Below are 24900 nucleotides of genomic sequence, written 5' to 3' on the forward strand. Positions count from 1 at the left end.
GATATTAGGCTTTAGAGCACTTATTTACAATTATGTGTGATATCATGTCACTGCATACTTAAAAGGCATCTAATTATTGAATTTTTGTTTTACTGTTTCTGCCTTGTCATGCAATATACAACAAAAAACAAACTTTTTACTACCATTCCTCCTGGAAACATCAGATGTATTTCTTTCAATATTGTGGTTGTTTGGAATAGATACCATTGATAATGTTACTGCCAGAAGGCGTAGTCGCAGAAGGCATAAGATCATATAAAGGAAGGAAATAGTTAGTTGTAGTAGTGAAGATGGGAAGTAGAGCGAGGCGATGGTGCAGGCTGGTACTGAGGTCCAATGTTTACATCCGAAGGTGTCAAGACAGCATTAACAGGGAGATAAGACAAAGGGAAGATGAATAATTGTGCTGCCTCAAGGGGCCTCTGAGGTTGACCTCTGTCCCTATGACCTGGCAGAGTAGAGGGGCACTTTATCCCTCTGGTTAGGCTGAGAGGCAGAGGGAAGCCTGCTGTTGTGAGGAGAAGACCTGTACTCTCGTCACTGGTAGAGCGGTGTAGGAAACGGATGGCAAAGTACCCAGAATTGTTCAATAGACCCCGAATACGTAAGTTGAAGACACAGCATTGTTCCATAGACTTTGATGTTGAGACACTATATACATTGTGAACTGTAAGGAATGTAATTGTTGCTATAATTATAATCTGTGTACTGACCATTGTGAACCATAAGGAATGTAATTGTTGCTATAATTATAATCTGTGTACTGACCAATATATGTACTTACGATCCTGAAATCTTTCTTGTCAGGTTTGACCATAACTGAATAAACTAAGGAGTCAACGAAATGGGTCCAGTTCCTATCCTCTTGTTGCATTGTGGCGGCAAAAGTCAAATGTAAACACTCTGTGTGCACACCGTGCATGCCAAAGAAGACGGGAGTGGATTATTGGTCAGACGTTGGGTGTCCCGCAACAGTGAAGGAGGTGCGCTGCTACCCATCAACCCTGCAGCCCGCCAGAACCTTGAATAACATCGAGGCTGCATAAAGTCTACAGAAAAGCATATGTACCATCTTGTGGTTGCATCACTGACCTCTGTCACACTGCTGATCAAGGTATGCGGAGGAGGCAGTAGACACCTGCCAAAACGATAATTACTCCCAGTGAGGTCTAAAGCACTGTTCAGGGGGTGCTGTGAACTTATCATTAAACCCAGCTGTGACCTCACTGAACGTTTCCCTTTGCGTCTCACAACACAAGGGGGCAGTCACAGCCTGCCCTCTAAAGACAACTCTCTTCCTCCACACAAAACTACAAGCACCTAATAACACACACACCCTTCACTCAAAAATTTCAAAATCATCATGGCGACTCCTACACCAGCCTCGGAGTCCCCATCTGTGGAGGGGACCATAAATGTCCCCAGATCGGACTGCCTTTCTGTCGACGACCCTAAGTGTCTTGACACCCCCCTCAACTATTTCTTCATTAACTTCTGCAACATTCGTGGTCTAAGATCTAAGTTTCAATCTGTAGAACACCACATCTCCTCTTCTAAACCTCATCTTCTTTTCCTCGCTGAAACTCACGTGTCTGAGGCAACTGACAGTAGCTCCTTTTCTGTTCCCTCCTACTTTCTCTATCCTCATTTTCGATCCAAAGCTGGATGTTGCGTTTATGTGTGCAATGACTTAACCTGCCCTCATGCCAACACTCTTGAATCTTCAAAGTTTTCCACCATCTGGCTATGACTACAGAGTCACTCTCAAACTAAATTTATCTGTGCTGTATAGATAGTATCTGTGTATATCTGTGCATACCTTTATCTGTATACCTTTCACCTAACTCCTCTGACTATAAGAAATTCTTTGACTACTTAACTTCCAAAAGTGGAGCACATTCTGACCCTCTTCCCTTTGGCAGAGATCTCCATTCTTGGAGACTTCAATGTTCACCACCAGCTTTGGCTTTCCTCTCCCTTCACTGACCATCCTGGTGAACTAGCCTTCAACTTTGCTATCCTCCACGACCTAGAGCAATTGCTGAAACACCTTACTCATATTCCTGACCGTCTTGGAGATACGACCAACATTCTACACCTTTTCCTGACCTCTAATCCTTCTGTTTATGCTGTCACCCTTTCTTCTCTGTTGGGCTCCTCCGATCACAATCTCATATCTGTATCTTGTCCTATTGCTCCATTCCCTCCTGAGGATCCCCTTAAGTGGAGGTGCCTCTGGCATTTTGCCTCTGCTAGTTGGGGGGACCTGAGAAGGTATTTTGCTGATTTTCTTTGGAATGACTACTGCTTCCATGTCAGAGACCCGTCTTTGTGTGCTGAGCACATAACAGAGGTGATAGTGTCTGGTATGGAGGCATACATTCCTCACTCTTTTTCTCGACCTAAACCTTCCAAACCTTGGTATCGTGCTATACATGATAGAGAGGTGGCCCACAAAAGGTACTTAAGCCTTCCATCACCAGAATCTCATGCACTTTATATTTCTGCCCGGAACCATGCCAAGTCTGTTCTCCAACTAGCCAAAAACTTCTTCATTAATAAAAAGTGTCAAAACCTTTCAAGATCTAACCTCCCTCGTGACTTCTGGCATCTAGCCAAAAATATTTCCAAAAACTTTGCTTCTTCTTTCCCTCCTTTATTTCAACCAGATGGCACCACTGCTATCACATCTATTTCTAAAGCTGAACTCTTCGCTCAAACCTTTGCTAAAAACTCTACTTTGGACGATTCTGGGCTTGTTTCTCCCTCTCCTCCACCCTCTGACTACTTCATGCTACCTATTAAAATTCTTCGCAATGATAATTTCCATGCTCTTACCAGCCTAAACCCTCAGAAGGCTTATGGACCTGATGGGGTCCCTCCTATTGTTCTCTGAAACTGTGCCTCCATGCTTGCACCTTGCCTAGTCAAACTCTTTCAGCTCTGTCTGTCAACATCTACCTTTCCTTCTTGCTGGAAGTTTGCCTATATTCAGCCTGTTCCTAAAAAGGTTGACCGTTCTAATCTCTCAAACTACCATCCTATTGCTTTAATTTACTGTCTATCTAAAGTTTTTGAATCTATCCTCAACAGGAAGATTCTTAAACATCTATCACTTCACAACCTTCTATCTGATTGCCAGTATGGGTTCTGTCAAGGCCGCTCTACTGGTGATCTTCTGGCTTTCCTTACTGAGTTTTGGTCATCCTCTTTTAGAGATTTTGGTGAAACTTTTCCTGTTGCCTTAGACATATCAAAAGCTTTTGACAGAGTCTGGCACAAAGCTTTGATTTTTAAACTACCCTCCTACAGTTTCTATCCTTCTCTCTGTAACTTCATCTCAAGTTTCCTTTCCGACCGTTCTATTGCTGCTGTGGTAGATGGTCACTGTTCTTCTCCTAAATCTATTAAAAGTGGTGTTCCTCAGGGTTCTGTCCTGTCACCCACTCTCTTCTTATTATTGATTAATGATCTTCTAAATCAAACTTCTTGTCCTATCCACTCCTACGCTGATGATACCAACCTGCACTTTTCCACGTCTTTTCATAGACATCCAACCCTTCAGGAGGTAAACATTTCACGCAGGGAAGCCACAGAACGCTCGACTTCTGATCTTTCTAAAATCTCTGATTGGGGCAGAGCAAACTTGGTATTGTTCAATGCCTCCAAAACTCAATTCCTCCATCTATCAACTCGACACAACCTTCCAGACAACTATCCCCTCTTCTTCAATGACACTCAACTGTCCCCCTCTTCTACAGTGAACATCCTCGGTCTGTCGTTTACTTATAATTTGAACTGGAAACTTCACATCTCATCTCTAGCTAAAACAGCTTCTATGAAGTTAGACGTTCTGAGATGTCTCCGCCAGTTTTTCTCACCCCACCAGCTGCTAACTCTGTACAAGGGCCTTATCCGTCCATGTATGGAATATGCTTCACATGTCTGGGGGGTTCCACTTACATTGCTCTTCTAGACAGGGTGGTATCAAAAGCTTTTCGTCTCATCAGCTCCTCTCCTCTAATTGACTGTCTTCAGCCTCTCTCTCACCGCCGCAATGTTGCATCTCTAGCTGTCATCTACCACTATTTTCATGCTAACTGCTCTTCTGATCTTGCTAACTGCATGCCTCCCCTCCTCCCGTGGCCTTGCTGCACAAGACTTTCTTCTTTCTCTCACCCCTATTCTGTCCACCTCTCTAACGCGAGAGTTAACCAGTATTCTCAATCATTCATCCCTTTCTCTGGTAAACTCTGGAACTCCCTGCCTGCTTCTGTATTTCCACCTTCCTATGACTTGAATTCCTTCAAGAGGGAGGTTTCAAGACACTTATTCATCAATTTTTGACTACTGCTTTGACCCTTTTATGGGACTGGCATTTCAGTGGGCTTTTTTTTTTTTTATTGGATTTTTGTTGCCCTTGGCCAGTGTCCTTCCTACATAAAAAAAAGAAAAAGAGAGTGACTTTGCATGACTGAGAACAGCAATCAGTGATGAGTGTGATGTAAACATTCTGGACACAGCTACAAGAAAAAACGAGTGCGCTGAGTGCGGTGTACACATTCTGGACATAGCTACAAGAAAAAACGAGTGCAATGAGTGCGGTATAAACATTCTGGACACAGCTACAAGAAAAAACTAGTACGCCACGTGTACAATGTTTTCATATAAGAACGAGATTTAGTTACATGCACTTATAATTATTTGGGCAAAGTGACACATGATTGTTGAACAAGATTATTGTAAAGGTTTACTAAGAAACAGAGTTGATGAGCTGACGAGACTATTTGATTGGTGAGTTAATGAATCACCATTTGAGACTTAATAAAAAAAATAATAAAACAAATAAATAAATAAATAAATAAATAAATAAATAAATAAATATAAATAAATAAATAAATAAATAAATAAATAGGTAAATAAATAAGTAAATAAATAAAATAAAATAAAATAAAATAAAATAAAATAAAATAAATAAAACACCATGAATGGTGGTGCACATATTGCACAATAAAACACCTTGAATGCTGGTGCACATATTGCACAATAAAACACCATGAATGCTGGTGCATATGTTGCACAATAAAACACAATGAATGCTGGTGAACATATTGCACAATAAACACCATGAATGCTGGTGCATATATTGCACAATAAAACACCATGAATGCTGGTGAACATATTGCACAACAAAACACCATAAATGCTGGTGCACATATTGCACAGTAAAACACCATGAATGCTGGTGCATATGTTTCACAGTAAAACACCCTGAATGCTGGTGCATATGTTACACAGTTAAAACAACCTGAATGCTGGTGCATATGTTGCACAATAAAATACTGCTAAAACACTCTGAACAGCACACATGCTATATAGTAAGATACCCTCAGTCTTGGTGCATGAGTGGTACGCAAACAGAACACTCGTTACATATCTTGCTGTTGACAACTTATATATAACAAAGGAATCAAGGTCAGATAGTGATGCCACAAATACAGATGTAAATGACAGAGACACCAGCAGAGAGTGATCTGCAAAACGCTTAGCTCATCCGCAATACATGAGATCACATGACCACACGACATGCCTTCACCAGGGGGAGGAAGACTCATCCAAACCTCCCACGAATGATACGAGGGCAAAATTGCCAGGGACATCCAATTCTGTGCATAAGACACTGACGTCTGGTTAGCTCGCAAACATGTGGACAAAGAGCCTGCAAGAAATAATAACTACCACTGAAAGACCCAAACTACCCTTACCCACATTTACGGATGAATCAGAGAGAATTTAGTCTGTTCATGAAGCAATTTCACCAGTATGTGAATAAAGCCACAGTGGATCCCTCAACTAAACTAAACATGCTAATAAGTGCATGTACAGGCTCATTGAAAGATTCCTTGATGGGTTATGTCAACATGGGTCCTGAGGAAGGCTATCAGGAAGCCATGAACATGCTGACACGCAGACTAGGAAACAGCGAGGAACACAATGACGAAGCAGTGAGGGAGATTCTGAAGGGACCCCAAATAAAAGATAACAACATCCAGATGATACAGAAACTTGTACAACAATTATGGAACTGCACCACTGACCTGGAAATTGCTGGAAGTCTATCAGACTTAGACAATTATGAGAGCATGTTAATGATACCAGATCGCTTCACTGGGAAACTCCTTGAGTTTTTATGATGATGAGTTCCATAAATACATAAGAGAGCGGAACAAAAGATTGAGGACCAGCATTAAATGGCTTCTAAATCTACTGGATGATTATGAAACGAGAATTAATAGAAATGCAGGACGCAGTCAAGTGAACTGTGAAGGAGGGAGAAAACACATAAAGGGTACTGATAAGCAAGCCTCTGATATTAATAGAGGAAATGAGACACCCTGGAAGAGAAGAGCTATTGGGCTTGCAACAGCTGAAAGGGAGTCACATGGAGGTCAAGACACAAGGAATAAAAGATAGAATCCATGTGTCCTTTGTAAAAATACACACCCACTGTATACCTGCCGGGAGTTCTGCGCCATGAATACAGCAGAACACTGGACGGCAGTTAAAAGGGCACAAGTTTGTTATACATGTCTGGGTCGCAATCATACTGTCAAGGAATGCAAGTCACCGTATAAGGTATGCGGCATAGATGGCTGTACCCAACAACATTCGCGATGGTTACACAAGCCTGAGAAACTTCAGGAAAGGAGACTTGATTATTATAACAAATGAAGTTCTTCCCCGCAACCAATGAAAGCTCAGCACAGTGGTGCAAACAGAGCCTGGAGAGGATGGTCTTGTATGTCAAGTAAAAGTAAGAACTGCACACAAGGTGTTTATGCAACCAGTAAACAAACTCTGTTTCTTGGAAGGCCTGAGCGAGAATTAAGTCAATGCTTGGTGAGACCTAATGTAGGCCTAACATACATATACAGTTGTAATATAGAAAGTAAGGATTACTTCAGCCCAATAGCTTGATGATATTGTCATTATTCTTCAATTATTGAATTAGTTACATTTTCGTGTAAGATTTGGGCGTGAACGCCCAACAGGGGGAGTGTTACCACCAGAAGGCATAATCGCAGAAGGCGTAAGGTCATATAAAGGAAGGAAATAGATAATTGTAGTAGTGAAGATGGGAAGTAAAGCAAGGCGATGGTGTACGATGGTACTGAGGCCCGATATTTACATCCCAAGGTGTCAAGACAGCATTAACGGGAAGATAAGACAAAGGGGAGATGAATAATTGTGCTGACTCAAGGGGCCTCCGAGGTTGACCTCTGTCCCTATGACCTGGCAGAGTAGAGGGGCACTTTATCCCTCTGGTTAGGCTGAGAGGCAGAGGGAAACCTGCTGTTGTGAGAAGACCTGTACTCTCGTCACTGGTAGAGCGGTGTAAAAAACAGACAGCAAAGTACCCAGGATTGTTCAATAGACTCCAAATACGTAAGTTGAAGACACAACACTGTTCTATAGGCTTCGATGTTGAGACACTATATATGTTGTGAACCATAAGGAATGTAATTGTTGGTATAATTATAATCTGTGTATTGACCAATATATGTACTTATGATCCCCAAATCATTCTTGTCAGGTTTGACCGTAACTGAATAAACTAACGAGTCAATGAAACAGGTCTAGTTCCTATCCACTTGTCGCATTGTGGCAGCAAAAGATAATAGCTCTACATAACATATTTAGGAAACTATAATATACTTTTCATAGCTCAAACCATCAATTCCTTCTTATTTTTTGTCTAGTATGCAAAAAAGAAAATGGTAAATTCCTATAGCTCAACAAAGGAGACTGCAATGTTTTGGGTGTATCTGCTGATCATAAGCTCCACCCACAGACTCAATAAGCTCTGCCCACTGGCTTTACTTGTCTTGATGAGAAAGGAGTGAGAGGCTGTCTCCTGTATATTAAAGCCCCTTTGTTCTGAGACATGGGCTGTAACAAAGAAGATGGAGGATGTGTTTGTTGACTGCAATCAGAGAATGATGAAGTATATGGTTGAGATCCTATGAAGAAAGAGAGGGCCTCCAGTGAATAGGTAAAAAGATGTGGAGCGAAGGAGCAGAATATAGCACTGAGAGTCAAGAGGTTGAGGTGGTTTAAGGCAATGCTCTTTTGGACAGGGTGGAATCAAAAGCATTTCATCTCATCAACTCCTCTCCTATAACTAACTATTTTCAGTATGCACAGAGGAAGCTGGCTTGTGCATGTTGGCACAAGTAGCCTGCTTCTACCAGCCATCATCATTTCCCCAGACCATTCTTGCCTGTTCACCACACACAAGTGGGCATTTGGCAAGATGTACATTTCATTATACAGTGGAACCTCGGTTACCGAACGCCTCCCTTTTCAAACAAATCAGTTTTCAAACAGCTTCGGTTGCTGTACCATACTATGGTTCTCAAACAAAATTACCTGATTTCATATATTACAAGACAAAGCAAAAGTTGCTGTTTGTTACTAATTTTAGTTTCTATGAGTATTTCCATCATTTTTATGTATTTGGAGGAGAGACACAGTGTAAAACAGTAATTCAACCTTTGAAATATGGTAACTGTGATCCCACTGAAGAGCCTCAATGTAAACAAACAGTTTTCAGCAGCTCAGGAGTAATCCTAAGCCACCTGTGGCTCTCTGTTATCTGACAGCAGATAATATAGAATGATCTCTGTGATGTCGCTCATTCCAACCTGACAAACTCACGTGAGAGAAGTAAACTGTTGACTTTTCTCACTTTCTCACCTTTCAAGCCATGGGGATGCCATCCTCTGGCTACTGCCAGTGCAGCTACCCACATTGGTTGTCATATATAAAGTTTCACACTCTCGCTCTCACCAGCTTTCTCGCTCCCAGTGCAAATGCAGCCTAAGTGTTATGATCATCTTCATTTTGGCAGTAAGTGGGTTGTTCTTCTCCGTCACTCTGTAAGGCTTTCCTCACTATATTGACGACAAAGGGAATACCTGCACGGCCTAAACAATATCTTCTGAGGAGTTCCATGTCACTAAGTTATTTCAATATGTCCTATCTGAGTAAATAATTTCTGAGCTAGAGATGTTGTGAAGTGGCCATCTTGGCAGTGGGAGTGTCTATCATAAGGCACTCAGACAGGGTGGATGGGTGTCCAGGAACAGATTAATCCATTTTACATTGATTCCTATGGAGAAATAGCTTCGGTTTCCAAACACTCTGGATTTCAAATGGCATTCAGGAATTAATTAAGTTCAAGAACCAAGGTTCCACTGTATTATATTAATTTAACACCACATTAAATTTATTCAGGAATTTGATTTCAGCTCACCTGAGAGTAATGACTAGTCTTTCTTATGGTAGAATAAGCTGTCTATGTCAACTATATCATGTCTTTTTACCAGGCAATGCTCAATTATCTTGAGAATGTAGTCAAAACTATCTTGGCTCATCAGTGTATACCCAAAAATCTTCTCAAGTCTCTTTTGAGGTCACTAAAAAGCGTGATATTCTCTACACTGTTTTCTTTTTCAATTTATTTCATGTATTTATTATTTTCTCCTTTTAAGTTTTGTATGAGTACTCTCAACCAATATTAGCTCATCATCAGACGATGAGCTTAACATGCTTACTACACAGCTGGTAAATCACAGCTGATAAATAAACCAGTAACTGTGTCCATCCCTATGCTGGTAGGAGCAGATTACTGGTATCCTTTGCAATCACCTACCAGCATTGAAAGCCAATGCAGGTCAGCACCAGGGCTGCTTGTGTGAGAAAACCAGCATTCTCAGTGCACATAACCTATGACTAAACTCTTTCAAGAGGGAGGTTTCAAGACATTTATCCTCTTAACTTTTGATGATCTATTTGTCTGTTCTCTTTAAAGACAGGCACCTCAGCAGGCCTTTTTCTTTTACTTCCATTCTGTTGCCCTTGGCTAGAGCACCTCTTACAAGGAGAAAAAAATGAGAGGAAAGTGGTGGGGGCATTTGGGAGTGATTGGAGTAGAAGTGCTAGGTAGCCATCCAGCAGGCAGGCCAAGGAAGAGATGGATGCCATGCATTCAAGAAGGTCTGTTAGAACTTCGCACTGACAAGGCTGAGGCACTGGAGGGAGATGGTTGTAGGCATGCCACATACTGTCCAACCACAAGATATTAAAGAAAAATCTGATGTGTTTTAGGTAGAATGATGATGATGATGATGATGATGATGATGATGATGATGATGATGATGATAATGATGATGATGATGATGATGATGATGACAGAGATGGTGATGTTGATGTTGATGGTAATGATGAATATATGACTAAAAACAAGATTTGTCTCACCTCAAAATTGACATCAGTCAGGGTGTGAATGGAGGACTCTGGGTTGGTGATGAGATAGTGCAGCAAGTACTCATCATCATCTGCAGGGCCGCTGTACAGGAGTGGAACACCTTTCCTTACAAATATTATGTCACCTGTTTTCTGCAATCATAAAAAAGTCATAGGAAAGATGAAAGGAACACCAATGGGTTTTATATATATATATATATATATATATATATATATATATATATATATATATATATATATATATATATATATATATATATATATATATATATATATATATATATATATATATATATATATATATATATATATATATATATATATATATATATATATATATATATATATATATATATATATATATATATATATATATATAATTTTATTTAATCATTTATTTATTTTTCTATTTTTTAAGCCGTGATGCCTGTTGCAGGCATTGGTGTCTACTGTGGGTTTTGGTGGGTATATTTTGTCAATTTTCATGAATAATTCTCTAACAAACTGATGAATTGGGATCATACTTTGAAAGAGTTTGTTTCAAACACTCCACTAACTTTCACCACTATGTCCAAGTAATAAACATAGATAATAAAGGTACTGCCTTAGTAAATTTACTGCCTGTAAGACCCAGCCAGCTGCCTGACATTGTGACATCACTCCCTTGGCTCCACCCCCACACAGCTGCCATGAATTCACAATGTCATCAGACTACCACAATGATATTTAGGAAAACTGATCCTATTAGCTATCCCTTTTTGAGACAGCTGCTACCATCAGGTGCAAGGTGATGCACTGTACTACAGCTGCCTCATGAAAGTCATTGCCCTCACCATCAACGTCTACAACAATGATGGCAATGAAGAGGAGGAGGAGGAAATGTTTCTTAATAGAGATGACAAATAGAGTATGCACATTATGCTGAGTATTGTGTCTGCATAATATGTACACCCATCATCTCTGCTTTTCTTTCATCTACAATGCATGTTTGGAAATGATGCACTGCTTCACAAGTAGAACATTCTAGACATCAAAGCAGCAGGTACTGCAAACTATACCTACAATAAGATGAAAGCAACATAAAAATGCATAATATTCTCAAGTAAATTATAAGAGTGGAAGGGAGTTTTAATCAAAGCATAGGAAGGTCAGGAAATTCAGAATAATGTAAATATCATAAATTCACAATGTACTACAATGTCACATAGAAAGCAACAACAAGCTCCCCAAGCATCAATACAGTAGTTGGTTAATACTGGATAAAAGTAAGTAGGCAGATTCATAGTAATGCTAGTGGTGGCTGGTGGTGGAAAGCACAACAGTGGGGCGGAGCCTAAAGACATATGGTGATGTCACAACATTGACTTGATGCCTTCATGTGTCTGGCAGCTGGTTGGGTCTTACATGTGGTAAATTTACTGAAGCAAGTGGCTTTTGTTACTTGACCATAGTGACAAAAATTAACAGTGTCTGAAACAAGCTTTTTCAAAGTATGATTTCAATTCATCAGTTTGTTAGAAAGATATTCTCAAAAAACAATGTAACACAGCCAATGAACCCAATAATAGGTTGAATACATGCATCTCTCACTCCTTGCTATTTCCACATTGCCCACCACAGGAGTGGTCAAACCAGGGCAGATCTTCTATCTCTCCCTATAAGATTACTTCTTGCTTGTTCAAGCCTTTCCCTTCTATTAGCACTTCTTTCATGTACGTATTCCTTTATACTATCCTTCCACATTTCACTTGTGTACACCTTTGAAACTCTTCAAACCTCACCCACTCAAGTCATCAAACTATGCATCTCTTTTCATCCATTCACTTTGTGCATTTCATTTCAATGCACAAATTAATAGTTCTTATCCTCCTCTATTGTTACTCAACATGTCTTTCACATACCTTATTTCCACAAAATTTACTCATGATTGCTGCACCACATTGCAATTCCCAGTCTCTTATTTCACAGCTTCCTTATCTCCCTTCTAACATTCTCTTTTCTCAAAGTAACTAGCACATACACACAGACAAATGGATATTTATATTTCAATATTCCTACCATCCTAAGTGGCCATATTTTTCCTGGACTTTTTCCATTCTTGTGTCTCTATGCCACTCCACACTTTAAAGGACACTGGAATGCATACTCTGTTTTTCCCATCCAATCCTACCACAAAAGGTACTTGAGCCTTCCATCACCTGAATCTCATGCACTTTATATTTCTGACTGGAATCATGCCAAGTCTGTTCTCCAACTAGCCAGAAACTTTATCAATAGAAAATGTCAAAATCTTTCTAGATCCAACTCACCTAACCAAAAATATATCCAATAACTTTACTTTTTCACTTTTCCCTCCTTTATTTCAATCTGATGGCACCAATCCCATCTCATCTATCTCTAAAAGCTAAACTCTTAACTCAAACCTTTGCTAACAACTCTACCTTGGATGATTTGGGACTTGTTCCACCCTCCCTCTCTTCCATCCTATGATTACTTCATGCTACCCATTAAAATCCTCTGCAGTGATGTTTTCCATGCCCTCACTAGCCTTAACCCTCAGAAGGTTTATAGACCTGATAGGGCCCCTCCTACTATTCTCTAAAACTATGCCTCTGTGCTTGCACTTGCCTAGTCAAACTCTTCCAATTCTGTCTATCAACATCTACCTTTCCTACTTGCTGGAAGTTTGTCAACATTCAGCCTGTTGTCCAAGTATCATTGTGTTCAGACACAGCCCTGCACTGTGTCTGCCACCCTCCTAGGCTTCTCACCATTCAGTCATTTTGGCAGGATCTCTGTGGCATATCCCACACACCTTGCTTCCTCCTCAGTCCCAGTCGAATCTTGAGTAACCTCGGGCCTAGACTCAGCAGGCTGGCACTCACTGTACACTACAGTTTATATTAATACATAGCAGTCTTTGTACATTTGTTTCCCTTGCACCCTCTGTGGCACCCTGAGCACACCATGCACAACTCTACATCAACAAACAAGAAGACAGAGAAGTTAAATCTAGTACATATGGTGGCCGCAATGGTATGGTGTTGACTTGGCTTCATGCAAGCATTCCCTGTCTTACTTCTCCTGCCCAGCTACTCAAGTCCTCCAACCCTCATGCCCTGCCTACTCAGTAGCTACTCCAGCCTCTGTTGCTATCCTGGAAGCCTGGGCCACCTGTTATTGCTATGCTACCATGTCTACAGTGTCTTCTTCAGCTGCTTCAGGGCCTCAGTCAAGATTTCTTCTGCCTAACTGCCTGTGGTCCTATACAACTCTTCAAGCCATCACAGATGCATCTCGCCTGCTATAGCTGCTGTTCCTGTTGTTTCAAGACTAGACTCTTCAAGCCGTCACAGACACATCTTGACTGCTATAGCTGCTGTTTCTGTCGTTTTAAGACTGGGCTCTTCAAGCTATCACAGATGCATCTCGCCTGCTATACCTGCTGTTCCTGTCCTTTCAAGACTGGACTCTTCAAGCTGTCACAGATGCATCTTGCCTGCTACAGCTGATCTTCGTCTCATCAACTCCTCTCCTCTAACTGACTGTCTTCAGCCTCTTTCTCATCATCACAATGTTGCATCTCTTGCTATCTTCTACCGCTATTTTCATGTTAACTGCTCTTCTGATCTTCCTAACTGCATGCCTCCCCTCCTCCCATGGCCTCACTGCACAAGACCTTCTATTTACTCTCAACTTATTATGTCCATCTCTCTAATGCAAGAGTTAACCAGTATTTTCAATCACTCATTCCATTCTCTGTTAAACTCTGGAGCTCCCTACCTGCTTCTGTATTTCCTCCTTCCTATGCCTTGAACTCTTTCAAGAGGGAGGTTTCAAGACACTTATCTTCTGTTGTTTGATTTTTCCATTTGACATAGCTTTTGGAACTGGCATTCAAGTGGACCTTTTTTATTTTTCAAAATTTTTGTTGTCCTTGGCCAGTGCCCCTCTTAACATGAAAAAAAAAAAAAAAAAAAAAAAAAAAACAGTGAATTCCTCCTACAACTCACTCACTTCTACTCAAGTTTAGCACTCCATCATCCCATAAATTTTGATGTGTGTTTTCTGTTTCACAAAATGCATTCCATTATCTTTGATCAAACCTCTCCACTACTTCCCTTCTCTTTCCCATCATATTAATTCCATTTACAACAACAGAAACTTTCCTGAAGTCAAATGTCCACCATGAGATGAGTAGTGCAAGGGAGGAGCCCCCTCTGCACCTGTAGCCATCCTGTCCTTTTCACTAAGAGGGCCACAAGATTAGCACACTGCTTACCTTGACAGTCATGAGCCACCACATTATTACTTACAACACTGCTACTATTTCCTAATGATGAAGTGTCAATACAAGACAACACTGCTACCATTTCCTAATGATGTAGTGTCAATACAAGACAAGACTGCAACCATTTTCAAATGATGTAGTGTCAATACAAGACAGGATTGCAACTGTTTCCTAATGATATTGTGTCAATACGTGACAAGACTGCTAATGATGTAATGTCAATACTAATCTGGCAAGACATGACTGGATGGATGGCTAGAGGCTCCTCAGCAGTTCATAGACAGTGGTTTTAATTTGCAGGCTGCTCCTTTTAATATCTCAACAGCAAACTAAATGCAATACTTAGAAATCTTTAAAAAAATTACTTATTTTGGCATTAATGTATTCATATATTCAAATATTTAACTTTATTTATCCCTTTAATAGATATATGCACGTTTTCTCATTGGAAAGCATGAAACCTAAAACAAACCTTTGTGTTGAGGCCATATTCAGTGGAGAGGGTCAGGGAGTGAGTGCGTACCACCCAAGCATTAAGTGCCTCCACTACATCTTCCCTGATGGAGGCAAGGGTATCTTCCAACTCCTCACATCTTCCTGTGCAGTCGCCAGCATTACCTGAAACATAGATGGAACTTTATTTAGCTTTCTTTTTTTATCAGTCTTGACGCTGTACTGCTTGTGTACACATCATAGTGTTGAGGTGGTGAATATGCTAACAAGGTCACCTGTAATGTAAGAGAAAAGACAAGAGGAGACAGCAGCCATCCTGCAATACTGCACTTCAATGCATGCTACAGAATAAAACAAACATTTTTTTTGTAAATGAAGAGGAATGAAAGCTTCTATATATTTTTTTCCAAAATCACAATGTTTGTGATGAATATAGTACTCATCCCATTCAAGAAATATCACCAATAGTAAAAATACCACTGAAACAGGAACCTCCATAGAAATAAACAGTATCCTCTCTCCATCAGGACTATTTTGACTGAGAGCATCCCAAGGAGTGGGTACAGCAGAGGAGACTGCACCTCTCCTTACCCAGACATTCCCTTCTTTCTTGTTCAAGCACTTTATCTCTACCAGCATCTCTTTCACACTTATATCCCACTGTTTAATCACTGTGCCTTTTAAGTGGCTTTTTTTTCCCAATTAGCATATTTTTTTTACAAACTCCTCAATATTCATTCTCTCACTGTAACCAAATCACCTCATTGCATTTCTTTTCATCCATTCCACCATTCCACATTTCACTCCATCAGCAAAGGCACTCAGGTAACATACAGTTCCTCAAATTTAGTCATTCCACATGTCCATGTAATTTAACTCACTTTCACAGCCTGCACTCTTGAATGCCCTTTTCCATCTCAAATTCTCTTATCCATACATCATATAGGGAGGAAAATACCATTCTTTCAACCCCTTTTTACATCCATAGATTTATTTCTCTCCCTTTTATAACATTTGCAGTGATCTTATGACATGACTGCCTTTCACAGCCCACTCTCTTATTTCTCTATCGCACTTTTTATAATTATAACAGACATGTACTTAAGCTGTTTTGTCTCCCACTTTCTCTACTCTCCCATAATCACCTTACACCTTTCTTAAGTGGACATACTCACCCAATAAGGTTTACTAAAGTCCCACAGCTCCACTTCCTTTTTCTTAGAAACCATTATCTCACTTTTGTCTGCATTCACTTTTACTACAGAATGAACCCATCACTCTCTGAAACTCCCTTTCACTCTCTGCTATGACAGCCCACCTCACTCTGTTTCAGTTTCAACCCTATGCCAACATTTTTTACTTTACCTTTCATCCCCCCACATACAACCTCTCCATAAAAGCATTAAACAAACAAAGGAACATCACACATCCCTGCACCTACAGCATCATTCTCACCAAGCTCTCTCTACAACTATACACAAACACTTGCCTTCCCATAAGAAGTCTAAATTCCTCATCAGCAAGTGCCCTTCCTCCTGCACCATAATTTTACAAGCATTCCTGCTTCCTTATCATTCATATCACAGTACACTTTCTCTAAATCCATGAAGGTTGCTTACAATTTTTCATCCTTTCAAATTCGGATTTTTGGTAGCACACTAAGTAAACGTACAATTACTGGACTCATCACCCCTGCAATGTTTGCCTTTCACTCATTTAGTATTTGTTGCCTCCAAGCCAGGAACATCCATGCTAAAGCTGTCTCTACTCCATCCTTGAACAGTTCTGTGCACTTACAGTATTCCATCTCTCTGCCTGCAAATTTGCCACATAATGATCTGGCTATTACCTTCCTTACCTCCTCCTTACCAACTCTTCTCTGCACAAACACTTGCTCTCCCTCTGCTTCCATACCTTTCTTATACACAACTATTTTCCCTACTATTTCCTCATTCATTAAATTATCAAAATGCCTTTTCTATACAACTTTCTTTTCTTTGTTTTCTACAAGAATTTCATCCTCTTTCCATTTTTGTACTTTTCATCCATTGTACATTTTCATGTGCCCTCCTCTCCTCTCTCTTCCAAAACATCTTACCCTCACTGAACTCTTCACTCAGCTTTGTACCAAATTCTTCATGTACATACTATGCTTTAACTCTCTCTTATCAGTTCCTTCACTTTCCAATTCCAGGTCATGTGCTCAGTTTTTAACTTTTTCTCTTTTGGTACATTCTTTTGTAATACTTTCTCACAAGTTCTCCTCTTCTCTTGTAGTTTCCTTAATCTCAGCCATCCACCATACACTTCCTCCAATTATTCTATATCATACCAATTGTAGCATTAAGGATGTTTTGTAAGTAATAAATACTTTCCTTATATTTTAGCATTCACATTTGTTTTCTATTTTCATTTATATTTTGTATTTACATAAATATTTTTTTTATGCACTACTACATATTTATGTTTTGCACTGTCTTTTGTTCATCACCTGTTTTAATCAGCCATTGCTACATAACAATTCCTTCACATGTAGAAACCATGTCAACTTCCAAGGCATTCAAGATTCTTATACTTGCTTAACAGGACACCTTCCTGCCAACACAATACATCCTCACATGGCCCTCTCCTGGCTGGCTACCTTCCTGCCAACACAATACATCCTAACACAGCCCTCCCCAGTGGTTTTGGCATCCATACTACTGCTTTTGTGCCTGTTACAATTACTGTTGCTCACTGCTGTCCACAGCCCAGTTCTGGTTGTGACTTTACAATACATAGTACATCAAGCTACAAACTACTGTGTATTTGATTCAACTACCATGCCTCTCTCCACAAACTTCTGCACCTACTTCAATCATTATACCCTTGGATAGATTAGATTAGATTAGATTGTTTATTGACCACAATTTCATTATAGAGTTCATAAATGTAAAAAGAGCAAAATGCATAATATTGAGTACATAATTACAACAAAATGGTCTATTGTAGTCCAAAAAAATTAAAACTGCTAAAACTAAAACATTTAAAGCTATGCCTTAACATGATTCTTCTCATTCTAGCTTCTCTCACTTTCACATTAGCTTCCTCTCACATTCCTTTCTATAGGCCTTCCTGTCAGGGTTGAAAAAACCGAGCTTAAAAAAAAAATAAAAAATTGGGGGGGAGGGTTTATTGTTTTTGGGGGGTTTTATTTATTTATTTTTTTTTTTTATTCCTCTTATTTATATACAAATCAGTTTAAACAAGCAATTAAAAAGTAATCTAGAGTGGAAAAAAGGTTTGAAGTGTTTTTTTTTTTTTTCATTTAGAAGTGGCACCAGCCAAGAAAACAAAAGGCTCACTGAGGTGCTGGTCCCCAAACAGGTCTTGAAATCTCCTTCTTGAAAGAGTTCAAGTTATAGGAAGGTGGAAATACAGAAGCAGGCAGGGAGTTCCGCAATTTACCAGAAAAAGGGACAAATGATTGAGAATACTAGTTAACTCTTGCATTAGAGAAGTGGACAGAATCGGGTTGAGAGAAAGAAGAAAGTCATGTGCAGTGAGGCCACAGGAGGAGGGGAGGCATGCAGTTAGCATGATCACAAGAGCTTGGCATAAAAGTAGTGGTAGAAGATAGTAAAAGATGCAAAATTGAGACAATAAAAGAAGGGCCGAAGACAGTCAGTTAGAGGAGAGAAGTTGATAAGACAAAAAGCTTTTGATTCCATCCTGTCTAAGGATGTGTGCACAGAGAAAGCAAGTTACCGTTGCGGTTCAGTGCCGGAAACCAGCGCGATAAGGTGTTCACAAAGGACACGGGTAACCAGTTCCGACCCGGTCAGTGAGCGACACAGAGGGCAGTATCTGTCATCAGTAGCAATCTGCCGGGTATACAAAATGTCGAGCTCGTCGTCTGATGATGACTTCATGCTGCTCGATAGAGTTCATACAAAAGTCAAGAGAAAAAGAAGAGCAGCACATGAAATAAACTACAAGAGAGAAGAGTTTGGAGAATATCACCACGTTCCTGTTGGTGTGCTGCTTATTTCATTTATTCCACAATGGCTGTCTCTCATAAACTTTAGCTATCAGAAGTTCACCTTCCATCCTGCTCTCCATTTAGTAGCGTCCACCCATGCGAGTTGAGCAGGCAAGAATGATCCAAGCAAACAGGAAAGTGGGTTGAAACAAGTTGCCGGCACTGACATGCTCGAACCTGCTTCCTCTGTGCACGCCTACACTTGTTTATATGGTTTAATTCTTGGTGTGGGTCGGCGCCGGTTGTTGGGGCAGGCAAACCTGCTTTCTCCATACACACACCCTAAAAGAGCAGTATGAGTGGAACCAACCTCCTATACATGTGAAGAATACACCATAAATGGACGGATAAAGCCCCTGTACTAGCAGCTAGGGGAATGAGAAAAACTGCCAAAGACGACTCAGAAAACTTAACAGAAGTTGTTTTAGCTGGAGGTGAAATGTTAAGTTTGCACTTTAGATTATAAGTAAAGGACAGATCGAGGATGTTTACTGTAGAAGAGGGGGACAATTGTAATTGAAGAAGAGGGAACAGTTGTCTGGAAGATTGTAAAGTTGATAGATGGAGGAATTGAGTTTTTGAGGTATTGAACATTATTAAATTTGCTCTGCCCCAATCAGAAAATTTAGAGAGATCAGAAGTCAGGCCTTCTGTGCTTCCCTGTCAGAACTGTTTACTTCCTGAAGAGTTGGATATCTATGAAAAGGCGTGGGAAAGTGAAGGGTGGCATCATTAGCATAGAAGTGGATATGACTAGAAGTCTGGTTTAGAAAATCATTGATGAATAATAGGAAGAGAGTAGGTGACAGGACAGAACCCTGAGGAACACTACTATTAATAGATTTAGGAGAAGAAAAATGACCATCAACTGCAGCAGCAATAGAACAGTCAGAAAGGAAACCTGAGATGAATTACAAAGAGAAGGATAGAAGCTGTAGGAGGGTAGTTCAGAAATCAAAGCTTTGTGCCACTGTCAAAAGCTTTTGATATATCTAAAGTAACAGCAAAAGTCTCACCAAAATCCCTAAAAGAGGATGACCAAGACTCAGGAAAGCCAGAAGATCAATAATAGAGCGGCCTTGATAGAACCCATACTGGCATCAGATAAAAGGTTGTGAATTGATAGATGTTTAAGAATCTTCCTGTTGAGGATAGATTCAAAATCAAAGCAATAGAACAGTAGTCTGAGGGACAAACTTCTAGCAAGAAGGAAAGGTAGATGTTGATAGACAGAGTTGGAAGAGTTTGACTTGGCAAGGCGCAAGTACAGAGGCACAGTTTCGGAGAACAATAGGAGGGATCCCATCAGGTCCATACGCCTTCTGAGGGTTTAAGGCAGCAAGGGCATGGAAAACACCACTGCGAAGAATTTCAATGAGTAGCATGAAGTAGTCAGAGGATGAAGGAGAGAGAGGAACAAGCCCTGAATCTTCCAAGGTAGAGTGTTTAGCAAAGGTCTGAGTGAAGAATTCAGGTTTAGATGAGATGACAGTTGTGCAAATCAAGTTGAAATAAATGAGGGAAAGATGAAGAAGCAAAGTTATTGGAGATGTTCTTGGCTAAGTACCAGAAGTCACAAGGGGAGTTATATCTTCAAAGATTTTGACACACACTTGTTTAGGTCATGCTGATACAGGTTGGTCCAGTTGGACAAAGCCTGTGTTAACTGGTACTTTACAGGAAAAGAATTGGTCAGGCTTGACTACTTTTACATTTTTTTCATGTATATGTACATATATAGACCTTATTTATCAATACAATATAGGAATAAATTTTGACATGTAAAATATTTTTAATAATATTTTTCAATGTATATGTATATGTATTTTTATGTATATGTACATATATAGACCTTATTTATCAATACAATATAGGAATAAATTTTGACATGTAAAATATTTTTAATAATATTTTTCAATGCAAATCCTGCTTCCTGTCCAACCTTCCACTAACCAACACTGTACTCATCTTTCCTCCACCATCATTCCTACCATACTCCCATCTATCATTCATCTTAATTACAACAATATCTCTCTCTCTCTCTCTCTCTCTCTCTCTCTCTCTCTCTCTCTCTCTCTCTCTCTCTCTCTCTCTCTCTCTTGACATCCAACACATCTTTGAGAGATGGGGGTGAGACTGGAAATGCAAATTTTTCCAAGAAAAATCTGGGGCACAGCTACACCATCTGGCAACAATGACAAAGTTTTATGCCTACAATTACAATATTTGTCAAAATGCAGCCTGAAATATGATGCCTAGTCTGTTAACATGATGGTATTCCAATACTAGTCTTTCTCTGGACATTGCTCTACTCAGCAACTTAGGTTCCCAGTCAGCCTATGAAGCAGTGTGCAAGCAGTGACAGTATCAGTGAGCTTTTTACTTTAAGGAAAGTGGAGGTGCATGCAATGTCTCATGCACACTCTCCCCCCCTCCACTATCTCACATACATGCTAATGCCATATCACAGTCATACTGAGAGCACCAAAATGCCTAAATTATTTTGACAAAAAAGACAACTTTCTCTTGCAAGACATTTTCATCTATGGGTTAGGTTAAGATAGATTTAGATTCATTCAGTTCATTAATTTCACTGCTGATTCCTTTACTGTGTAGATTATGATTTCAAAAGGTATCATAATTGCCTGGCACCTTTTTTTTTTATTTTTTTTTTTTTTTTTTTTTACCTTTTGTTGCCCTTGGCCAGGGCCCTTCTCATAAAAAAAAAAAAAAAAAAAAGGAAAACTACTAGAATATGGTTACTTCCATTTTACATGATAAATTTTTACAAAAGGACCAAACTACATTTCAAGTACAAAACTATATTCATTAGTTTTTTGTTAATGTTTACAATAGGTTCTTCTTACTTTGTGGCTTAACACCAACATGATGATATAGTTTACTTATTGTAGAGTACACCTGTAAAAGTTCATGACAGCAACTTCCTCTAGTTAACTCACAAATCAGCACTAAAAAACAGAGGTGCCTCCCAGAGCCTAAGTCCACAAATTGTGTGCACAGTATGGCTTCTTTCACACACTGAGCCCTGGAATACTTCTTATCCGCCTCAAGAAGTAGTTCATGTGTGAGTGAAATATATAAAGTTTTTTGTCTATAAATAAGCTCAGCTTGTTCCTTGTACCAAAACTCTTAAACAATAAGCATTTTATCTTGAACATTTTATTACGAGGGACATTTTATTTCCGAGATATATAAAGGACACTACGTGTGTTTTATTCTGCGCTGCTCTGTGAGGAAGGGTGCCATGGCACCATGCCAGTTTGACTCCAGCCATCATCCACCTAACCTAACCTGATCTAAACCTAACCTAGCACCCTACATATATTTAACATTAAAAAATATCACTGCTTACCTTAAACCTGAATGGACCACAATGGTGGCTACCATTACGGGAGACAAGAAGAGGGTGGCAATATGGACACATTTGTAAACACAGCAGATGCACATCACCTAACTAAAGTTCCGGTAAATTTGCAATTACACCCAATATACCCAATCTCTACCCATACCCCCCCCAACCCCTCCAGCAAGCTTGGGGGCCTGTGGGGAACCGGGGTTTTTTTTTGGGAGGGACACATATGAGTGATATATAGACTTTGAAAATGTAGGGAAATTTCCCTAGAAGTCAAGGAAATTTCCTAAATGTAGCAAACCAAAAACCTATTATAACCAGGGGGCTGTGCCCCCCTTGAACCCCCACCATTAGTATATTTGAACACAACTAGAAAGCTAAGGCAACCTAACCTAACCTTACCTAACCTAACCTTACCTATCCTAACCTAACCAAACCTTACCTAACCTTACCCATCCTAGCTTAACCTAACCTAACACACTCCAGCATTGATAACAAACACACGAACACACACTATCCTTTCAATGACTGTGGAAACAGGATCCCAGCTAAAAACTTAGGTAAATCTTTGAAATTCCGTCCCGACCTTATTATTCGTTAGTGACAAGGTAATATGGGGTTAGAAATACTCCTAGCAGTGTGATCTAGACCGTGAGACACTTCATATTTACGAGAGACTTATTGGGGGGAAACTGCAATTATACCAAAGTTCCTTATATCACAGAAACTAATAATCTGTAGCAAAAATTTCGGATCACCTGAAGATCCGCCACCCCACAGGGATCACCTGAAGATCCGCCACCCCAGATTGTCTCACCTGAAGATCCACCACCCCAGATTGTCTCACCTGAAGATCTGCCACCCCAGACTCTCTCACTTGGTTAGGTTAGGTTAGGTTAGGTTAGGTTAGCCTAACCTAACCTAACCTAACCTAACAACATGAACGCATTAAAAAACTGAGTGGATATAAAAAATGCAGAAAAAAGTTTACTTCATTAAAAGTATGGGATCACCTGAAGATCCGCCACCCCAGATTGTCTCACCTGAAGATCTGCCACCCCGAGTGCAGCTGGGGTGGTGGATCTTCTGGTGATCCAAAATTTCATTAAGTTTCTCAGTATCCATAAAGGTAATAAAAAACGGTAAATTTATAGTTTAAGCCAATGTCCCCAATCTCTACCCACGGCCCCCCAATCCCTCAAGCAAGCTTGGGGGCCTGTGGGGAACCTAACCTAACCTAACCTAACCTAACCTAACCTAACCTGCCCGCGCAGCTTATGGGTACTTATAGAGACTTCCTATTGGTGCAACTCGTGGTGTTAAGTGGTGGTAGCACGAGATTGGCCCGAGGAATTATAGACACAATGATCCTATCCAGCAGCTAACCACAATTCAAAGCATTAAACAACTGAAGTTCAGGCAACAATACACCATTTATGTTTACCTGTGGACTTAGAAAAAGTTGAGAGCGATGTGCATTCCCAGGCCTATTGTGGCATTATTATTAATTTCCGACAAGTAGTGTAATCATTAGAAATTATGTGAATAGTGAGAAGAACAAAATGAGATAGGTTATTACCACGTAGTGTGTAATGGCTTAAACTATAATAAAACCTAAAAAACAATACTCCTAAATGTGTAGAGCGTTATGGTCCTCTCCTAAAATAATACCCCCCATACATGTAATAACCGAGTTCCTTACATCACTGGGAAGCCCGTGCTACAATGCACACCACGACTCAGTGTTATTACTATGCTATCGGGGAGTCATATGTTCCGTCACTCACCGGCCGGGCTTGGAACACTTACTGAACAGAACCACCACGTAGTCCTCGTCGATAATAAGTTGTCTTAGTTCTTGTTCTTGCATAACTTCAAGCTGGTTGTTTGTACAGGTAACCGGAGACAGTCTGGCGAAAATGCTCATTAAAAATATGGGAAGGAGAACCCTCCGCACCGTCACCGCCATTGTTTACAAGTGTCAGGTGGCGAGTCGACAGCGGAGCGACGTACAGCGGAGTGCAGCCTTTTCAACGGTATCCCTTGATTCTGATCCTGTGGAAAACGCAGGAGCCAGTCAGATAGTAAATGACTGATTGATTGATTAATACATTTATTGTTGCATTAATAATGAAATACAACAAAGGAGGAGGACGGACCTTGACACCCACCCCCTGAGCAAGGACTTAAGGGTGGAGTATCAAAAATATAAAAATATAGTATACATTACAAGAATATAAGTAAATAAATAAATACAGATATTGCACACCCTATTGCATAAATATCATACAGTCTGGGAGCAAACGTAATATATTCCTTGAGTATATCCCTGAGAGTGGCTGAATCTAAGAAATGGTCAATGAGGGTATACAAGTCATGTTGACCTTGCAGCCTAAATCTAGCAATGAGAGGACATTCCGTGACATAATGACG

General features: G+C 40.0%; 1 protein-coding gene across 2 annotated transcripts in view; it reads right to left on the reverse strand.

Moving 5' to 3' along the window:
• Window positions 1-24481, reverse strand: part of LOC135110865 (uncharacterized) — a 65632-nt gene extending 41151 nt beyond the window's left edge. Inside the window, exons 1-3 of one of the 2 annotated variants that reach the window (XM_064023484.1) lie at window positions 24277-24474; window positions 15093-15238; window positions 10321-10461 (exon numbers count right to left, since the gene is read on the reverse strand). In XM_064023484.1, the coding sequence (XP_063879554.1) occupies window positions 10321-10461; window positions 15093-15238; window positions 24277-24436 (447 nt within the window). In that variant the 5' untranslated portion in view covers window positions 24437-24474. Of the gene's footprint in view, window positions 1-10320; window positions 10462-15092; window positions 15239-24276 lie in introns of both variants that reach the window. The other variant, XM_064023483.1, reaches the window with a different exon arrangement.
• Between the last annotated feature and the right edge of the window lie 419 nt (window positions 24482-24900).

Source organism: Scylla paramamosain, chromosome 21 (genome assembly GCF_035594125.1).
Source record: "Scylla paramamosain isolate STU-SP2022 chromosome 21, ASM3559412v1, whole genome shotgun sequence".
NCBI lineage: Eukaryota > Metazoa > Arthropoda > Malacostraca > Decapoda > Portunidae > Scylla > Scylla paramamosain.